This window comes from Podarcis tiliguerta (genome assembly GCF_965153285.1).
Source record: "Podarcis tiliguerta genome assembly, chromosome: 6".
Classification (NCBI taxonomy): domain Eukaryota; kingdom Metazoa; phylum Chordata; class Lepidosauria; order Squamata; family Lacertidae; genus Podarcis; species Podarcis tiliguerta.
The window spans coordinates 1,637,941-1,654,388 of NC_139539.1; the positions used below are offsets into that span (position 1 = coordinate 1,637,941).

The 16,448-nt window shown below is 49.3% G+C and overlaps 1 protein-coding gene across 1 annotated transcript in view; it reads left to right on the forward strand.

Moving 5' to 3' along the window:
• The first annotated feature begins 1,590 nt into the window (after window positions 1-1,590).
• Window positions 1,591-16,448, forward strand: part of CTNNBL1 (catenin beta like 1) — a 96,379-nt gene continuing 81,521 nt past the window's right edge. The window contains exon 1 of the mRNA XM_083447438.1: window positions 1,591-1,734. Within this exon, the coding sequence (XP_083303564.1) occupies window positions 1,705-1,734 (30 nt within the window). The 5' untranslated portion in view covers window positions 1,591-1,704. The remainder of the gene's footprint in view (window positions 1,735-16,448) is intronic.

Below are 16,448 nucleotides of genomic sequence, written 5' to 3' on the forward strand. Positions count from 1 at the left end.
GGTGAACCAGAGCAGCGCATGGAAACGCCGTTTACCTTCTCACCGGAGCGGTACCTATTTATCTAATTGCACTTTGATGTGCTTTCAAACTGCTAGGTTGGCAGGAGCAGGGACCGAGCAACAGGAGCTCACCCTGTCTCGGGGATTCGAACCGCCGACCTTCTGATTGGCAAGTCCTAGGCTCTGTGGTTTAACCCACAGCGCCACCTGCATCCCTAAAGCATGTAGTTAAAATGGTGGAAATCACTACAACGACACCTTTTTTTTTTTGAAAATTCAGGTAGATAGCCATGTTGGAGCAATGACAAACCTAGACAGCATCTTAAAAAGCTGAGACATCACCTTGCCGACAAAGGTCTGTATACTTAAAGCTCCGGTTTTCCCAGTAGTGATGTATGGAAATGAGAGCTGGACCATAAAGAAGGCTGATCGCCGAAGAATTGATGCTTTTGAATTCTGGTGCTGGAGGAGACTCTTGAGAGTCCCATGGACTGCAAGAAGATCCAACCTCTCCATTCTGAAGGAAATCAGCCCTGAGTGCTCACCGGAAGGACAGATCCTGAAGCTGAGGCTCCAAGACTTTGGCCACTTCCGGAGAAGAGAAGACTCCCTGGAAAAGACCCTGATGTTGGGAAAGATGGAGAAATATAATGTATTTCTCTTAAATACATCATAGATTCCCTCATTCCTTCTTAAAGTTCTTCTCTTCCTGGTTTCCGATTTTCCCAGTCAGTTTCGCCATTTTGGCATAATCCATCATCTTCACCAGCCATTCCTCTCTGGATGGAACTTCTACACCTGGGATTTTCTACATGCAAAGTGTGCTCTGATATGAATCTAGACACAACATCTGCATATACAGAAGCCCCCCCCCCACCTATCAAGGGAGGCATCACCCCCACCCTATCTTTGCTGAATTTTAATGTGTAGCTTTATTATTTATAAAGCGGGTGTGTGGTTTTTATTTTTTCATAAGTGTTATGAAATATTAATGCATCATATGACCCCCCCTTTCCCCTTCATCTCCTTCTGTTTTTGTTTCTCCCCTTTGGGTGACAAGCAGCCAACAAATTTAATGCATGCAGCCATCATTTTATTCGGATGCTGCCCTTCCATAGTTAAAAACCACGCTGTAGGCAGCTTACAACAGGAAAAAACACGCATAATTACGCACATAACAGAAATAGCCGTAAAGAATAAATAAAACACCTACAGGCACACAACAGATTTCCATATAGATCATAAGAAGATCTAAAACAATGATAGAAAAGATTAAAATCATCAGCGGCAGCAGCCTCCCCTCCATCCAACAAAACCACCTAAACAAGATGCAGGATAAGAAAATAATCATAATCATAATGATGGGGTCGGAAAAAAGCTTGGGAGCCGCCGCTCTAACCGCTGCGCAACACTGCCTCCCTCGAAAGGAGGGCGGGGGAAAGGAATGCCGCGAGCAAGCGCGCCGATTCCCAGCCCGGCCGCCAGGGGCGCTAGACGCAATAGCCGCCGCCGCCGCAGCTCCTCCTTCGGCCGAGCGACGCCTCCACGTGCGGCGCCCACGCTTTACGGCGGCGGCGGCACCTCGTCTCCCTCCCCCGCCCTTTCCGGGCGCTTTGCGGCAGCTTCGCGGCCTTTTGCGACAGTCCGGAAGAAGAAGGCGGCGAGAGAAGCGCCGGTTCGCGGCGGGGAAGGGGCGCCGCCGGCATGGACGTCGGGGAGCTGCTCAGCTACCAGGTCAGCATGGGCGGGGAGGTGGGCGAGCCGGGGAGGGATTCCCACCACCTCCCCCACCGGGGCGAGGGGGCGCCTGAGGTGTCGCCATGGTTACCGGCGGGGGGAGGGGGGCCTGCATCATGTCTTGTTGTTTGTTGTTGTTTCGGGGTGGGGGAGGGGCCCGGGGGGAGCCCTGCCTCCCCCCCCCCATGGTTGCTCTCCCTTGTTAAATGTGTGCATCTAAGACCGCCTTTCGCCCGCACAGGGCGGCTCACGACATGGAAGTCATCATCATCATCATCATCATCACCATCACTTTTAATTTGTATATCTTCCAGTAGCACCTTAGAGACCAGCGAAGTTTGTTCTGGGTATGAGCTTTTGTGTGCATGCACACTTCTTCAGATACTTCAGAAATAGACTGGAAAGAGAGCATGTTTAGCCTGGAGAAGAGGAGGTTAAGGGGTGATATGATAGCCATGTTCAAATATATAAAAGGATGTCACATAGAGGAGGGAGAAAGGTTGTTTTCTGCTGCTCCAGAGAAGCGGACACGGAGCAATGGATCCAAACTACAAGAAAGAAGATTCCACCTAAACATTAGGAAGAACTTCCTGACAGTAAGAGCTGTTTGACAGTGGAATTTGCTGCCAAGGAGTGTGGTGGAGTCTCCTTCTTTGGAGGTCTTTAAGCAGAGGCTTGACAACCATATGTCAGGAGTGCTCTGATGGTGTTTCCTGCTTGGCAGGGGGTTGGACTCGATGGCCCTCGTGGTCTCTTCCAACTCTATGATTCTATGATTCTATAAGAGAAGCTGCTGAATTGCAACTCATTGTCAGACTTAAAACTATGGAGAGACCTGGTCTGAATAGAGACATTGGATTCTTATCTCATTATACATGATAAAGCTATTTTTAGCCATCTCACCCCTTGCTTTTTCCTATAAGACCAATTGCAGTCATTAACAGTCGTCAACAGGTTTACCACACCTATCAGCCAGTCACCCATTCCCACCCCGCTTCTGAGTAACACCCCTCCCCACCCTCTCACTATATACAGTGAAACCTCGGGTTAAATACACTTCAGGTTACAGACTCCACTAATCCAGAAATAGTACCTCGGGTTAAGAACTTTGCTTCAGGATGAGAACAGAAATCGTGCTCCGGCGGTGGCACAGCAGCAGCAGGAGGCCCCATTAGCTAAAGTGGTGCTTCAGGTTGAGAACAGTTTCAGGTTAAGAACGGACCTCCGGAACAAATTAAGTACTTAACCCGAGGTACCACTGTATAAAGGTCTGGTGACTTTTGTCTCAGTGTATCTGAAGAAGTGTGTATGCTCATACCAAGAACAAACTTAAAAGGTAAAGGTACCCCTGCCCGTACGGGCCAGTCTTGCCAGATTCTAGGGTTGTGCGCTCATCTCACTCTAGAGGCCGGGGGCCAGCGCTGTCCGGAGACACTTCCGGGTCACGTGGCCAGCGTGACAAGCTGCATCTGGTGAGCCAGCGCAGCACACGGAACGCCGTTTACCTTCCCGCTAGTAAGCGGTACCTATTTATCTACTTGCACCCGGGGGTGCTTTCGAACTGCTAGGTGGGCAGGAGCTGGGACCGAATGACGGGAGCTCACCCCGTCGCGGGGATTTGAACCGCCGACCATGTGATCGGCAAGTCCTAGGCGCTGAGGTTTTACCCACAGCGCCACCTGCGTCCCTAGAACAAACTTAGTTGGTCTCTAAGGTGCTACTGGACGTGGGTGGCGCTGTGGGTTAAACCACAGAGCCTAGGACTTGCCGATCAGAAGGTCAGCAGTTCAAATCCCCGCGACGGGGTGAGCTCCCGTTGCTTGGTCCCTGCTCCTGCCAGCCTAGCAGTTTGAAAGCACGTCAAAGTGCAAGTAGATAAATAGGTACCGCTCTGGCGGGAAGGTAAATGGCGTTTCCATGTGCTGCTCTGGTTCGCCAGAAGCAGCTTAGTTATGCTGGCCACATGACCTGGAAGCTGTACACCGGCTCCCTCGGCCAATAAAGCGAGATGAGCGCCGCAACCCCAGAGTCGTTGGCGACTGGACCTAATACTTAGGGGTCCCTTTACCTTTAAGGTGCTACTGGAAGGAATTTTAATATTTTTTTTTAATTTTGTTTCAACTACGGCAGACCAACATAGCTTGTTGTTGTTTAGTCATTTAGTCGTGTCTGCCTCTTTGTGACCCCCTGGACCAGAGCACGCCAGGCACTCCTGTCTTCCACTGCCTCCCGCAGTTTGGTCAAACTCATGCTGGTAGCTTCGATAACACCATCTCGTCCTCTGTCGTCCCCTTCTCCTTGTACCCTCCATCTTTCCCAACATCAGGGTCTTTCCCAGGGAGTCTTCTCTTCTCATGAGGCGGCCAAAGTATTGGAGCCTCAGCTTCACGATTAAATTTTTTAAAATTTTGTTTCAACTACAGCAGACTAACATAGCTACCTACCTGTAATTTGTATACCATCTTTCTATCTTACAATACCCAAGGGGGTTTACAAGCCGAAGAAACAAAGAATGCACACCTTATAACAACCTAGGTAAAGGGACCCCTGATTGTTAAGTCCAGTCGCGGACGACTTTGGGGTTGCTGCGCTCATCTCGCTTTACTGGCCAAGGGAGCCGGCGTTTGTCCACAGACAGTTTTTCCGGGTCATGTGGCCAGCATGACTTAAGCCGCTTCTGGCGAACCAGAGCAGCACACAGAAACACCGTTTACCTTCCCACCTCAGTGGTACCTATTTATCTACTTGCACTTTGATGTGCTTTCGAACTGCTAGGTTGGCAGGATCTGAAACCAAGCAACGGGAGCTCACCCCGTTCTTGAACCACCAACCTTCTGATCGGCAAGCCCTAGGCTCAGTGGTTTAGACCACAGCACCACCATAACAGCCTAATGTAATACAAAAATGTGATAATGAAGCATCTTTAAAATAAGCAACTTGCATCAAATAAAGTAACATTCAGCAATCATTAGATTGCTATAGAATAATAATATTTTGTTATTAAATATATAAAACCTTTTTATTCCCATAAGCATTTACTGGCCATTGGTGTTTATTTCATAAAATTTATACACCGCTTGATTGTAAAAAAAACAAACTCAAAGTGGTTTTAAAATGTTCACTTAATTGTCCTCTGCTCACAGTTTTGTCTCTGCATGTAGTTTGAAGCAATTTTATTGTGCTGTTTTATTCTTGTACCAGTTGGGTAATTTTACAGTGTAAAGCAGTATACAGTGGTACCTCTGGATGCGAACGGGATCCATTCCAGAGCCCCGTTCACATCCTGAATGGAACATAAGACGCGACGACACGTCTGCGCGTGTCGCGTTTTGCCGCTTCCGCACATGCGCATATTGAACCTGAGCATATTGAACCCGAGGTATGACTGTATAAGTCTCTTAAGAAGTAATAAACATTGGAGAAAGAGAAATAACCTGTGGCTTGGTGGATAGAAGCACCACCTTTGTGTGTAGAAGTTCCTAGGTTCAGGGCTCAGCATCTCCACGTTGAAAGGATCACAGGTGTCATCAGGACTAGGAAGGACTCACATAAGGCCTCGGGTAGATGCCAGTTTTTTCTTCCTGTCTCACCATAATACTAGAACCAATGATGCCCTCCATCCATTGAATACCATTTGCTGAGAAGCTGTTGCCTCCATGTGATACTTGCGGGTTTCTCGAGTGGCTTCTGATTAGCCACACTGCTGCTGCACTAAATAGCCTGCCTTCGCCTGATCCACCTTCAGGGCTTGTGTTCTGTGAGGAAGCCTTGTGTGGCCTCTTTGGGTTCCACTTCCAGCTTTGGGGAAGAAAACGGGGAAAGACAAGTAACTGGAGAAAGGGATCCATGGGTGGCTGGAGATGGCTGGAGAAACAAAGTCTCTCTTGGGGAGCAGCCAGGTGTCTCTCTTGCACCTGGATTGTACATGTGCTGATTGCAGGTGCTTGGCTCTGCCCCCTTTCCAGAGAGTGGCTTCACCATCACACAGGTGTGTGCTTGAATTCATATCTTGCACCAAGCTAAGCTACTTTCAGAAGTGATTTCTCTATTTCTTGAAAATTCTATTTTTGAGTTTGTTGTTTGATTTTTAATAGTTACGGTATTAAGATTTTTATCAGTTGGGGGGGGGGGAGGAAGCCATTAGGGCTGCTGTAGCTGAGAATGGTGATGCCATTCTTTCACTTTGTCACTTTCATGTTCTTGAAATGCGGGTGGTAGAAAGTGTGGCCTTTGTCTGGTGGTAGACACGTAGCCTTTTGCATTCATTCTAATGCCCACCTCATAAATATCAATCACTTAAGGTGCCATGGAGCAGCAGTGATGGGAGACCTGTGCTGGTGTGTGGTTCCCAGCATTCCCAGGCTGGCTGGGGCTGGTGGGAGTTGGGGGGGGGGGTCCAGCACCCATATGGAAGGCCTCAGGTTCCCCTGTTGAAACTCAGTGCTCAAATGAAGCAGAACATGCAAAAGAGAGAAGGTTGTACCGATAGCAGGAAAACTGTAGGAGGCAGACCTGGGAGGTGCATTTGAAATAAATAGCTCCGTGACAGTTTCTAGTCATGCTTGGAGATGCAATTCTATCCATGGAAAGCTAAGAGGAGATGCAGCTTTGCTTCTATTTAACAGTTGAATAATTTCTCAAGAATGAAGGTATTTGAAGTGGGTTAAATTAAAGTTGCACCTCATTTGCTTTTCCAGTTTCCATGTAACAAAAATAGGTGATTTTGAGAACCAATTTGATGCTCCGTCTCGCCCCTTTCATTAAAAAAAAAGTTGTTCCTTCCTCACCTACTCCCCCCACCCCCCTGGCCTCTTCCTTTCCAAGCTTCTAGTCCTGGGTCCTTACTAGGTGAGTTTTCGGGACTCTCCCTTCCTCTTCTCACAAGGACCACCTGCAAATCCCCTGCTGTGAAGCAGATACACCTGGAGGGCCAGAGGTTCCCTATCCTTGTGCTGTTGCAAGGCCATAATATTTGGGAACATCATAATAATAATAATTTATTATTTATACCCCGTCCATCTGGCTGGGTTTCCCCAGCCACTCTGGGCGGCTTCCAACTGATGAACACCCAGCCCAAACCCCTTATGATCTCTCTCAGCGGCTGCATGTAGATGTTGAAAAGCATGGGGGAGAGGACAGAACCCTGAGGCACCCCACAAGTGGGAGCCCAGGGGTTTGAACACTCATCCTCCACCACCACTTTCTGAACCGGCCCAGAAGGAAGGAGCGGAACCACTGTATAACAGTGCCCCCAGCTCCTAGCCCCTCTAGATGGTTCAGAAGGATGTTATGGTCAATGGTGTCAAAAGCCGCTGAGAGATCCAGAAGAACTACGAAACGCTCACCTTTGTCCCTAGCCCGCTGGAGATCATCAACCAGCACAACCAAGGCAGTTTCAGTCCCATGAAGAGGCCTGAATCCCGACTGGAAGGGATCCAAATGGTCCGCTTCTTCCAGGCATGCCTGGAGTTGTTCAGCAACCACTTGGTCAAGCACCTTGCCCAAGAATGGAAGATTTGAGACTGGGTGATAGTTGGCCATATTGGCTGGGTTTAGAGATTTTTTCTTTTTACGAAGTGGCTCCCTCACAGAGAGAAGCATTCACCACCCCGTGAAGCCCATTACCCAGCCCTTCTCTTTATAAGCCAGGATGGGCAAGGATCAAGGAGACAGGTGGTTGGTTTCACTCGTCCCAGCAGCCTATCCACATCCTCGGAGGAAACAGATTGGAATTGAACAGCTGAGCCTGCAGCATTTTGTCTTTCTTGGGATCCAAGGAGCGCAGCCCTATCCAGAACAGGTTGGCTCCTATCCACCCACCAACAGTGCCTCAGTCTGGCGTGGATTGAGCTCCAGTTTATCGGCTCTTGCCAGACCTGTGGTGGTACAAAGCAGAAATAGTACTGCATGTCATCAGCATATTGATGACATTGCAAAACAAATATTCAGGTGACCCCACTTAGCCGTTTCATATAGATGTTAAGTGGCATGGGGAGTATGATCAGCCGCTGTAGAATTCCATATTGGAACATCCCCCACAAGCACCACTTTCATCCAGAAGCAATTAGAACCGCTACAAAGTGGTCCCCCCACCCACAACCAAGGCAGCTGAGTTGATTCAGGAGTCCCAAGGCAACTTATATAAAAGAATGAAATCCATCTAATCTCTTCTAACAGAGCAATTAAATCCAGAGCAGCTGTCTGCCCTCTTTATTGTACTGGGCCCAACACATTCAGGCTGTGGGGAGCAGCTGCTTGTGCTGGGAAAGAGGAAGCTTTGTTACTGAATCTTAAGTTGTCTCCAGCCCCCCTTCTAAAAAATCTCTTTGCTACAGTACCCAGGGGGCCTATCATTTCTGCTCTGCCGGCCCGAGCAGCCCCTGAGGAGAAGTTCTTTTGGAGGTGCCCAGAAAATGACTCTGATCCCAGTCGTTGTACCTTTGGATTCCTTCCAGTTCTGCAGAGGATGCTGAGGAATAGCTCTTGGGGCGCCTGGAGTTGCAAGGGACTCTGTCTTGCGACTCTTGGATCACATGCTGTTTTGCTGAAATTTGCTGCCCCCCTGTTGTGTAGCCCCGAGCAATCCGATCATCTCAGTGTCCAGTCTGAAATGGGAATAACATTTATGAGGTCAAACAAGTTAAGTTCATATAATTCTTCCCTTCCTTTCCCAGTTCTAAAAATACCGCACTGCTATACAGTGGTACCTCGGGTTACAGATGCTTCAGGTTACAGACTCTGCTAACCCAGAAAAAGTACCTCAGGTGAAGAACTTTGCTTCAGGATGAGAACAGAAATTGTGCGGCGGCAGCGGGAGGCCCCATTAGCTAAAGTGTTGTTGTTGTGGTTGTGGTTGTTTAGTCGTTTAGTTGTGTCCGACTCTTCGTGACCCCCTGGACCAGAGCACGCCAGGCACTCCTGTCTTCCACTGCCTCCCGCAGTTTGGTCAAACTCATGTTGGTAGCTTTGAGAACACTGTCCAACCATCTTGTCCTCTGTCGTCCCCTTCTCCTTGTGCCCTCCATCTTTCCCAACATCAGGGTCTTTTCCAGGGAGTCTTCTCTTCTCATGAGATGGCCAAAGTCTTGGAGCCTCAGCTTCAGGATCTGTCCTTCCAGTGAGCACTCAGGGCTGATTTCCTTAAGAATGGATGCGTTTGATCTTCTTGCAGTCCATGGGACTCTCAAGAGTCTCCTCCAGCACCATAATTCAAAAGCTAAAGTGGTACCTCGGGTTAAGAACAGTTTCAGGTTAAGAACGGACCTCCAGAACGAATCCACAACCCCTTTGCATTATAGCCATGCCTTTATAATGATATCCTCCGTGCGTCACTTCACTACCACCCTTGACGAGGCATTTGTGAAACTCAAATCTGTATCTTGAGCACATTTCACTGAGCTCTCTTCATGTGGCAAATGGAATTTATTTCCAAGCTGTCTGCATGGGTGTTTGAAATGTGAAAACAGTTATCAGAAAGGTTGGCTGTGCATGTGATATCCTCTAGAAATGTGGCAGTGGGGTGGTGCTTTCTGTTCCCGTTAATCGATAGGGTCTTAATGACGCCCTTTCTTCTGTGGCAATCCGTACTCTGCCTTCTGCTGCAGCCTTTCCAACTCTGGAGCTGATGGCATTAAGAGTGTGCAAATAGAAGCAGTGCTTATCATTTTGATACCCACAAAAATGTGAAAAGCATTTTTAAGAGCCTTTTGGGGAAATGGCTCCATTGACGGGCAGCAGGCCAGCAACTGCCCCATGGTGTGAATTTTTTTTGCTGGCTGGCATCCTTGGCAACCTCTTCGAGTGCTCAGGGATGGTTTTCTAGGAAGCTGTGGCCAATTGTTGATTTTCCCTCCCCTTGCCAGAATAACCCTGCAAGGGCAGCCGAATGCAGACTCGCTAAATTTGACTGATGTTTTTATAACAGTGTTCTGATCCATTTATTTGCGCAGGGCCCGGAGTTTCATGCTCCAACAAGCTTATTCTTCATCTGACAATTCAGTGGGAAGCCAAAAAGCAGTTAAAGCATTAGCCAGAGTCATTACAGAGGGACATTCTCATTTAAGGGAGGTTCAGCTAGATTGATTTCCTCAGAGTCTAGCAGTTGGGGATGTCTTGGGAGCAGCTTCTGTTGGTAACCTTGCTGTTGCATCGGCTGCAATCACACTCGTGAAGATGCTTTATCTTCTTCACAGCAGTGGCAGCGGCTGGGAGTAGATGGGTGCGAGTCTGCTGCTTTTAGAGTATAATGGGAAGCGCTCACCCTGTGTGGTTCCTTTTGCATAGGCTTGCTGGGGCGATACCTTCTTTGCGTCAGAATCATAGAGTTGTACAGTTGGAGGAGACCCCAAAGGATTGTCTAGTCCAACCCCCTGCAAGGCAGGAATCGCAGCTAAAGATTACATGGCCTCTCTTTAAAAACCTTCAATGAAGTAGAGTCCACCACCTCCTAAGGGAGTCCATTCCACTGTCTAATACAGTGTTTCTCAACCTTGGGTCCCCAGATGTTGTTGGACTACGACTCCCATCATTCCTGAGCTCTGCCCTTGCTAGCTAGGGATGATGGGAGTTGTAGGCCAAAAACATCTGGGGACCCAAGGTTGAGAAAGGCTGGTCTAACAGCTCTTAACTATCATAAAATTCTTCCTAATGTTTAGTCCAGTTTCCTTTCTTATACAACTTGAATCCCATGGTTCGAGCCCTACCCTCCAAAGCAGGAGAAAACAAACTTGCTCTATCTTTCATGCAAAAGCCCTTGAGATATTTGAAGATGGATATATCCTGCCACCTCTCAGTCTTCTCTCCAGGCTAAACATGCCCAACTACCTCAGCCGAAAAACCCTTGCACCTTCCTGATGTTCTGGCCTGCAGCTCCCACCAGCTCCAGCATCATGTGGCCACACTGGCTGGGACCGATGGGAGTGTTAGTTCAAAACATCTGGGTGGCGCCAGGTAGGCAAAGGATGCTTTAGGGCAGGGGTCAGCAAACTTTTTCAGCAGGGGGCCGGTCCACTGTCCCTCAGACCTTGTGGGGGGCCAAACTATATTTTGAAGGGGGGGGGGAATGAATGAATTCCTATGCCCCACAAATAACCCGGAGATGCATTTTAAATAAAAGGACACATTCTACTCATGTAAAAACACGCTGATTCCCAGACCGCCCACAGGCTGGATTTAGAAGACGATTGGGCCGGATCCGGCCCCCGGGCCTTAGTTTGCCTACCCATGCCTTAGGGTTTCCCTCTAGGAACTGCAAGGACACTTCTCAATTCCTGTCAGCTTCACTTCTGAGTATACTTGGGATTTCCTGGAAACATTTCTGAATTGCCTTTCTCTGGCTGATCTTTGCCACAATCCCTTCTCCCTCTGCGCAGTGCTTGGATCTTCACAGGTTCCTGATATAATTCCCTCTCCCCACCGTCTCCGCGCCCCCAACCTGACTCCTGCACATTCCACACATTGTACAAATTCTTCATCTTGCTTCTAATCCCAAGTGAAAACATTCATTTTTCTCCTGTCGTTGTTTCTCCAGTTTTCATGGGTTTCGTTATTATTTATTACCCTCTTATTTAATTCTAAGTATTTTTGATGCAATTTGCATGTGGCACAGAAGACATTAGAAAATGTAATGCTGTGCTGTATTTCATCGAGCTCCGCTTGTTTCAACAGCTCGTCTGGAAAAGAAGATTGATTTTGCTCATATTTTTTCTTCCCGGTTTTAGAAATGAAAGGCTCCCGCAGTGAAAGGAAAGGGGGGCCGGCATCTATTCAGGCATATTTCAAATCCCTGCAACATTCCCCCCCCCCTTCTTTCCCCCCACCCAAGCTTCACATTTCCCAGTGAGATGAGGCTTCTGCAAGCAAGGTTGGGGAAAATAAACATTCATTTCCTTATTTGTTTGCCTGTTTTCAAGGCATAGTCTGGGTATTACTTAGGAGTCAGCCTCTGCCCGTTTTCCCTCTCCCTTCTGCTTCTCAGACCCCCTCAGGCGTTGGCCTGCGCTGCGCTTGGGTGACCCGCCTGCCGCTTTCAATGAAATGGCCCCATCACATCAGAACGCTGTCATTCATTCATCCCCCGGGGAGTTGTGTGAGGCTTGGTTTACTTGCCTGTTGTCTGGTGATATCCCTTCTGGGGATGCATCCTGTTCATTCCCACTTGGTGCTGGTGCCACGCATGACCTGTGGGGATTACGGAGGCTGAGTCTGTGAGCAGGGAGGCTTGCGGCCACCTTCTTCCTAACAGACTCCCAATATATTTGATGATTACAGGGAGATGTGAAAACATCCCTGAAGGAAGACGATCTAAGGCAGAGGTTCGCAAAAGGTGTGGCAGCAGAGGATGGCAAGCGTGGCAGGAAGATGCAAGGACAATCAAATAAACATTTGCACAGCTCAGTGTAGTATAGTACAGTATGCGGTCATACCTCATGTTACGTTTGCTTCAGGTTGAGCGTTTTCGGGTTGCGTCCTGCGGCGACCCGGAAGTACCGGAAAGGGTTACTTCCAGGTTTCGCCGCTCGTGCATGTGCAGATGCGCAAAATGATAGCATGCGCATGCGCAGAAGAGGTGAATCGCAACATGTGCAGACACGGGTTGAGTTCTGCTCATGTGGCGAACAGGCGTCTGGAACGGATTCCGTTCGCAAGCAGAGGTACCACTGTAGTATTAAAATATTATCATCATTATTATATTGCAAAATATAGATAGGCGCCCTTTCAAAACGAGAGCAAGAGCCTCAAGTGATACCAAGGACAATCCTAGTTGCGTTTTCCAGTGCATTTCTTACCAGTAAAAAATTCGGTGTGGCGCAAGCACGTTTTTGTTCTGAAAGTGTGGCCCAGAGAAAAAAGTTTGAGGATGACTGGTCTAGGGTTTGGATTCTTCCCCTTCTTGTAAGATCCACGATTATTTACTTATTTAGTGGAACACATGTTTTTGAAGTGGGGTGCAATAGAAAGCAGGGTTTTTATGTGTGCATGCCCTTCGGATGCTGCCGCCGCTTGTCTTGCATTTGGATGGCCAGGCCCCCTGGAGGGCTGAGTCCCGTAGATCAGCTTGAGCCCAGGCCTCCAAGCGGGATGCCTCAGCACCGCCTCCATGGACTTCCTTCGGCCTTGCATTCATTCCTCCTCTGATGCCATTGAAATAGTTCTTTGAGAACAAAGACTCTGGGCTATCTGTGTTGAGGCAATTGTTGAACACATTATCTTAAAGTGGCAGTTAACGGCGTGCATGCCCTTGTTTCCTCTGCTTTTCCGCGCTTGAGGCAATGTTGGGCTGCGTTGAGTGTGCTTATGATCTTTATTCCACGGAGCCAAGGGAGAAGATGGTGATTTGTTTGCACCCTCTGGACCGGAGGACAGAATGCTGTGTCTGCACCGCTGTCAGTAGCTGGCGGTGAGCTATTCTTTGGCACCAGGTGTGGGTCAGGGGAGGAGCCCTGCGTGGTTTTGCTGACATTGCCAGCAGCCCGATTAAACGGAAGCCAGCTTTGTATTATTGTGTTCCCAGTCTGAGGCCAGTTAATTCTGGTGCAGAGGCTTGGAGAGTTTGCTTCCAGGTGTAATGTGTTTGCTCCAGGCAAGGCTTTTGGTCCCGACACGGAAATGGATTGGTGGTTGTGCAGAAGTGCCATTTGGACGGCTCCCTTGGCCCTTCGCGATTGTGTTGCCGAGGTCCTTAGGTACACGGCTCCCCCCTTTTCTGAGCCAGCTCGACTAATTGCTTTCCCATTTTGATTGTCCTGGATTTCTCTTCTCTAAACATTTAATCTGTGCTGTGCTCCATCAAATAGTGGCTCTGCCTTCGTGCCAGGTTTGGTTTGGGCGACGCTGGGCACCGTGCCTCTTAATTCGGCACCAAACATTTGGTCAGGGGAGGGAGGGAAGGAGGGCCCCCCCTGCAACAATTGCACTGAGTGCAGCACCTGTCGGTTAGCAAAGAGCTCGGGAACCCATAAACTTTTACACAGCGCAGCAAAACAGTTGCAGATGGCCTAAACCGATGATTAAATATTGCTGCTGTTTTGCCCAGAAAGGCTGTGCCCATACCCCATGTGTCTGGTTTCTGATTACTTCGGGTAATTAAGGGGTCGCAGCCAAGTCCAGCAATTTCCAAGGGTTCCTCTTCCAATCCATCTCGGGAGAGCAGAGGGGAAAGCAATTGTCACGATTGCCAAAAGCTGATTTGTGCTGCTGCAGTCAGTCAATTCCCAGTTGCCACTTTTGGGCCTCGGAACAGAATGCCTGCGTGATGCTTGAGGACAGCTGAGAAAGGCAAGACGAGGATGGATCGTGGGCTCTTCCTGCTGGCGCTGGCGCTGGTGCAAAAGCGTTTGAGATTGCTCTGGTAGGCAACAGGCTATAAATCTGCCTGTAGCGAGCCCACTAGATGCCAGGGGCAGCCAGTTTGACAAGACGCAGCCTTCTTTCAAGCCCCTTCCCTCACAGCCTTCCCGTGTTCCCCACAGTTGAGAGGCCATTTTCTAGTGGGATTCCTTGGGAGACTTCTGCCCCGGCTCACTCCTCAAAGAGCCACCCAGGAGATGAGGAGAGGGGCCTGGGTAGTGGAGAGCTCAGCCACTTTGCCTGAAGTTACAGAGTTCTAAAACATGCCAGAACTGATTTTTTATTCAGTTTTCATTCCCTCGAATAGCAGACTCTGTGTTCGTGTGTTGATGGACTTGGAGGCCCAGTGGAACCACAGGAAAAAATAGGGAGATTTCAGAATGGTAGGGTGAACCCCAGGGGATGCAGAGTGTGATGGGATGATGAGCTGCTTGTGCGTAAACTGCAAGTCCCTCAGAGTTTGATCAAGTTTTCAAACCTCTGCCTGTGACGGAGCCCCTCCAGCATGGCTGCGTCAATCGCTAGCAGAATCCGAAAGTGGTTGCTTTCGGAATCGTTTCCAACATAAAAGCTCCTTAACGGAAACACGTCTTCTGGACTCTCGGCGTGACAGTTTCCGGCGAGGAATGGGTGTCCCTATAGGAGGTCCTGAGACCTCCCCGCTGTTTTCGCTGGAAGCGTCTCTGAGCCATCCCTCCGACTCACCTTCCCTTGAAGTTCCTGCTCTCCCCCTACTGGTTCCCTCTTCAGCTGCTGCGTCTCTCTCAACCTCAGTGAGCCTTTGCACCTCCTGTCCTTCCGATGGCAGTTCCCTGACATCCACCTCCCCTCCAGGGCCCCCTTCACCCCCTCCCGTCTCCTCCCCTATGGGTTGTGAGGAGGTAAAACCCCTGAAAGAACCTTCCTCATCGTCCGAAGTTTCGAACACTTTCCTCCACTTGTTGCTGTCCCTGGTCTCTCGGTACTCCTCGTCATCGGAGTCCATTCCCTCTTCCAACTCCGACTCCGCGAATCCTTCCAGTTCCTCTTCCTCGTCGGTGGTGCCGAAATACTCCCTCCTAAACCTTGCTACCGGCTGTGGTTTCCTCGGGAATCGTTGGTGGAACGTTTCTGTTAAAACCTCGTCATTGACCTCCCCTGCAGTCACCCAGGTGTTTTCTGACTCCGGTTCCCCTTCCCACGCCACCAAATACTCCACCTGATTTCCCTTCCACCTGGAATCGAGGATTTCCGCTACATGGTTGCTGCTTTCCCTTTCTTCCAAGGCTGGTCCCCTGGTGTGCTCCCCTTCACGTCCCCCCCGTACGGTGACAGTAACGACCTGTGGAACACTGGGTGCAATTTCATGTGGCTGGGTAACCGGAGTTTGAAAGCCACTGGGTTGACCTGCTGAATGACCTCAAAGGGTCCCAATCTCTTGGGTCTTAATTTTTTACAACCCCCTTTGAACGGCAACCCTTGGGTTGACAGCCACACCTGATCCCCCACCCTTATGGTTTCACCTTCCCTTCTGTTCTTGTCTGCCTGCTTCTTATATTGTGCCTTGGCCCTTTCTAAGTTGAGCTGGAGCTGATGATGGATCGCTTCCATCTCTTCTACAAAATGTTCGGCCGCTGGGACGCTCCATCTCTCGCCTCCCTCCCCTGGAAATGCCCTGGGGTGACACCCGTAATTAGCCAAAAAGGGGCTCATCCCTGTGGACACATTCTCCGCATTATTGTAGGCAAATTCTGCCAGCGCCAACTTTTCGACCCAATCGTTCTCTCTTGTCATTGACATAACACCTCAGATATTGTTGGAGGATGCCATTTGCTCTTTCCGCCTGCCCGTTGGTTTCAGGGTGCCGGGCAGTCGAAAAATTGACTTCCACGTGCAGCAATCTCATGAGCTTCCTCCAGAACCTGGAAGTAAATTGTTTGCCGCGGTCTGAGATCACCCTCAAGGGGGCGCCGTGCAGCCTAAAGATGTGTTCTACAAACAACTTCGCTGTTTCTTCCGCTGTGACTGCATGTGAGCATGCTACAAAGTGGCACATCTTAGTTAACAGGTCTACTACTACCATGATGGCTGTTTTCCCCTTGGATTTCGGCAGATCCGTCATAAAATCTATTGATACCGCTTCCCAAGGCCGTTCTGGTGTGGGTAATGGTTCTAATAACCCTGCCGGCGCCCTTCTTTCCCCCTTGGCTCTCTGACATTGGTCACACCCTCTTACATACTCCTTTACATCTTCCCTCACCTTGGGCCACCAAAATTCCCTGGTAACCATCCACATGGTCTTGTGTTGCCCAAAATGTCCCGCCGTGGGGCTATCGTGCAACTGCTTGAGTACTCTTCCCCTCAGTTCACCTTCTGGTATATAC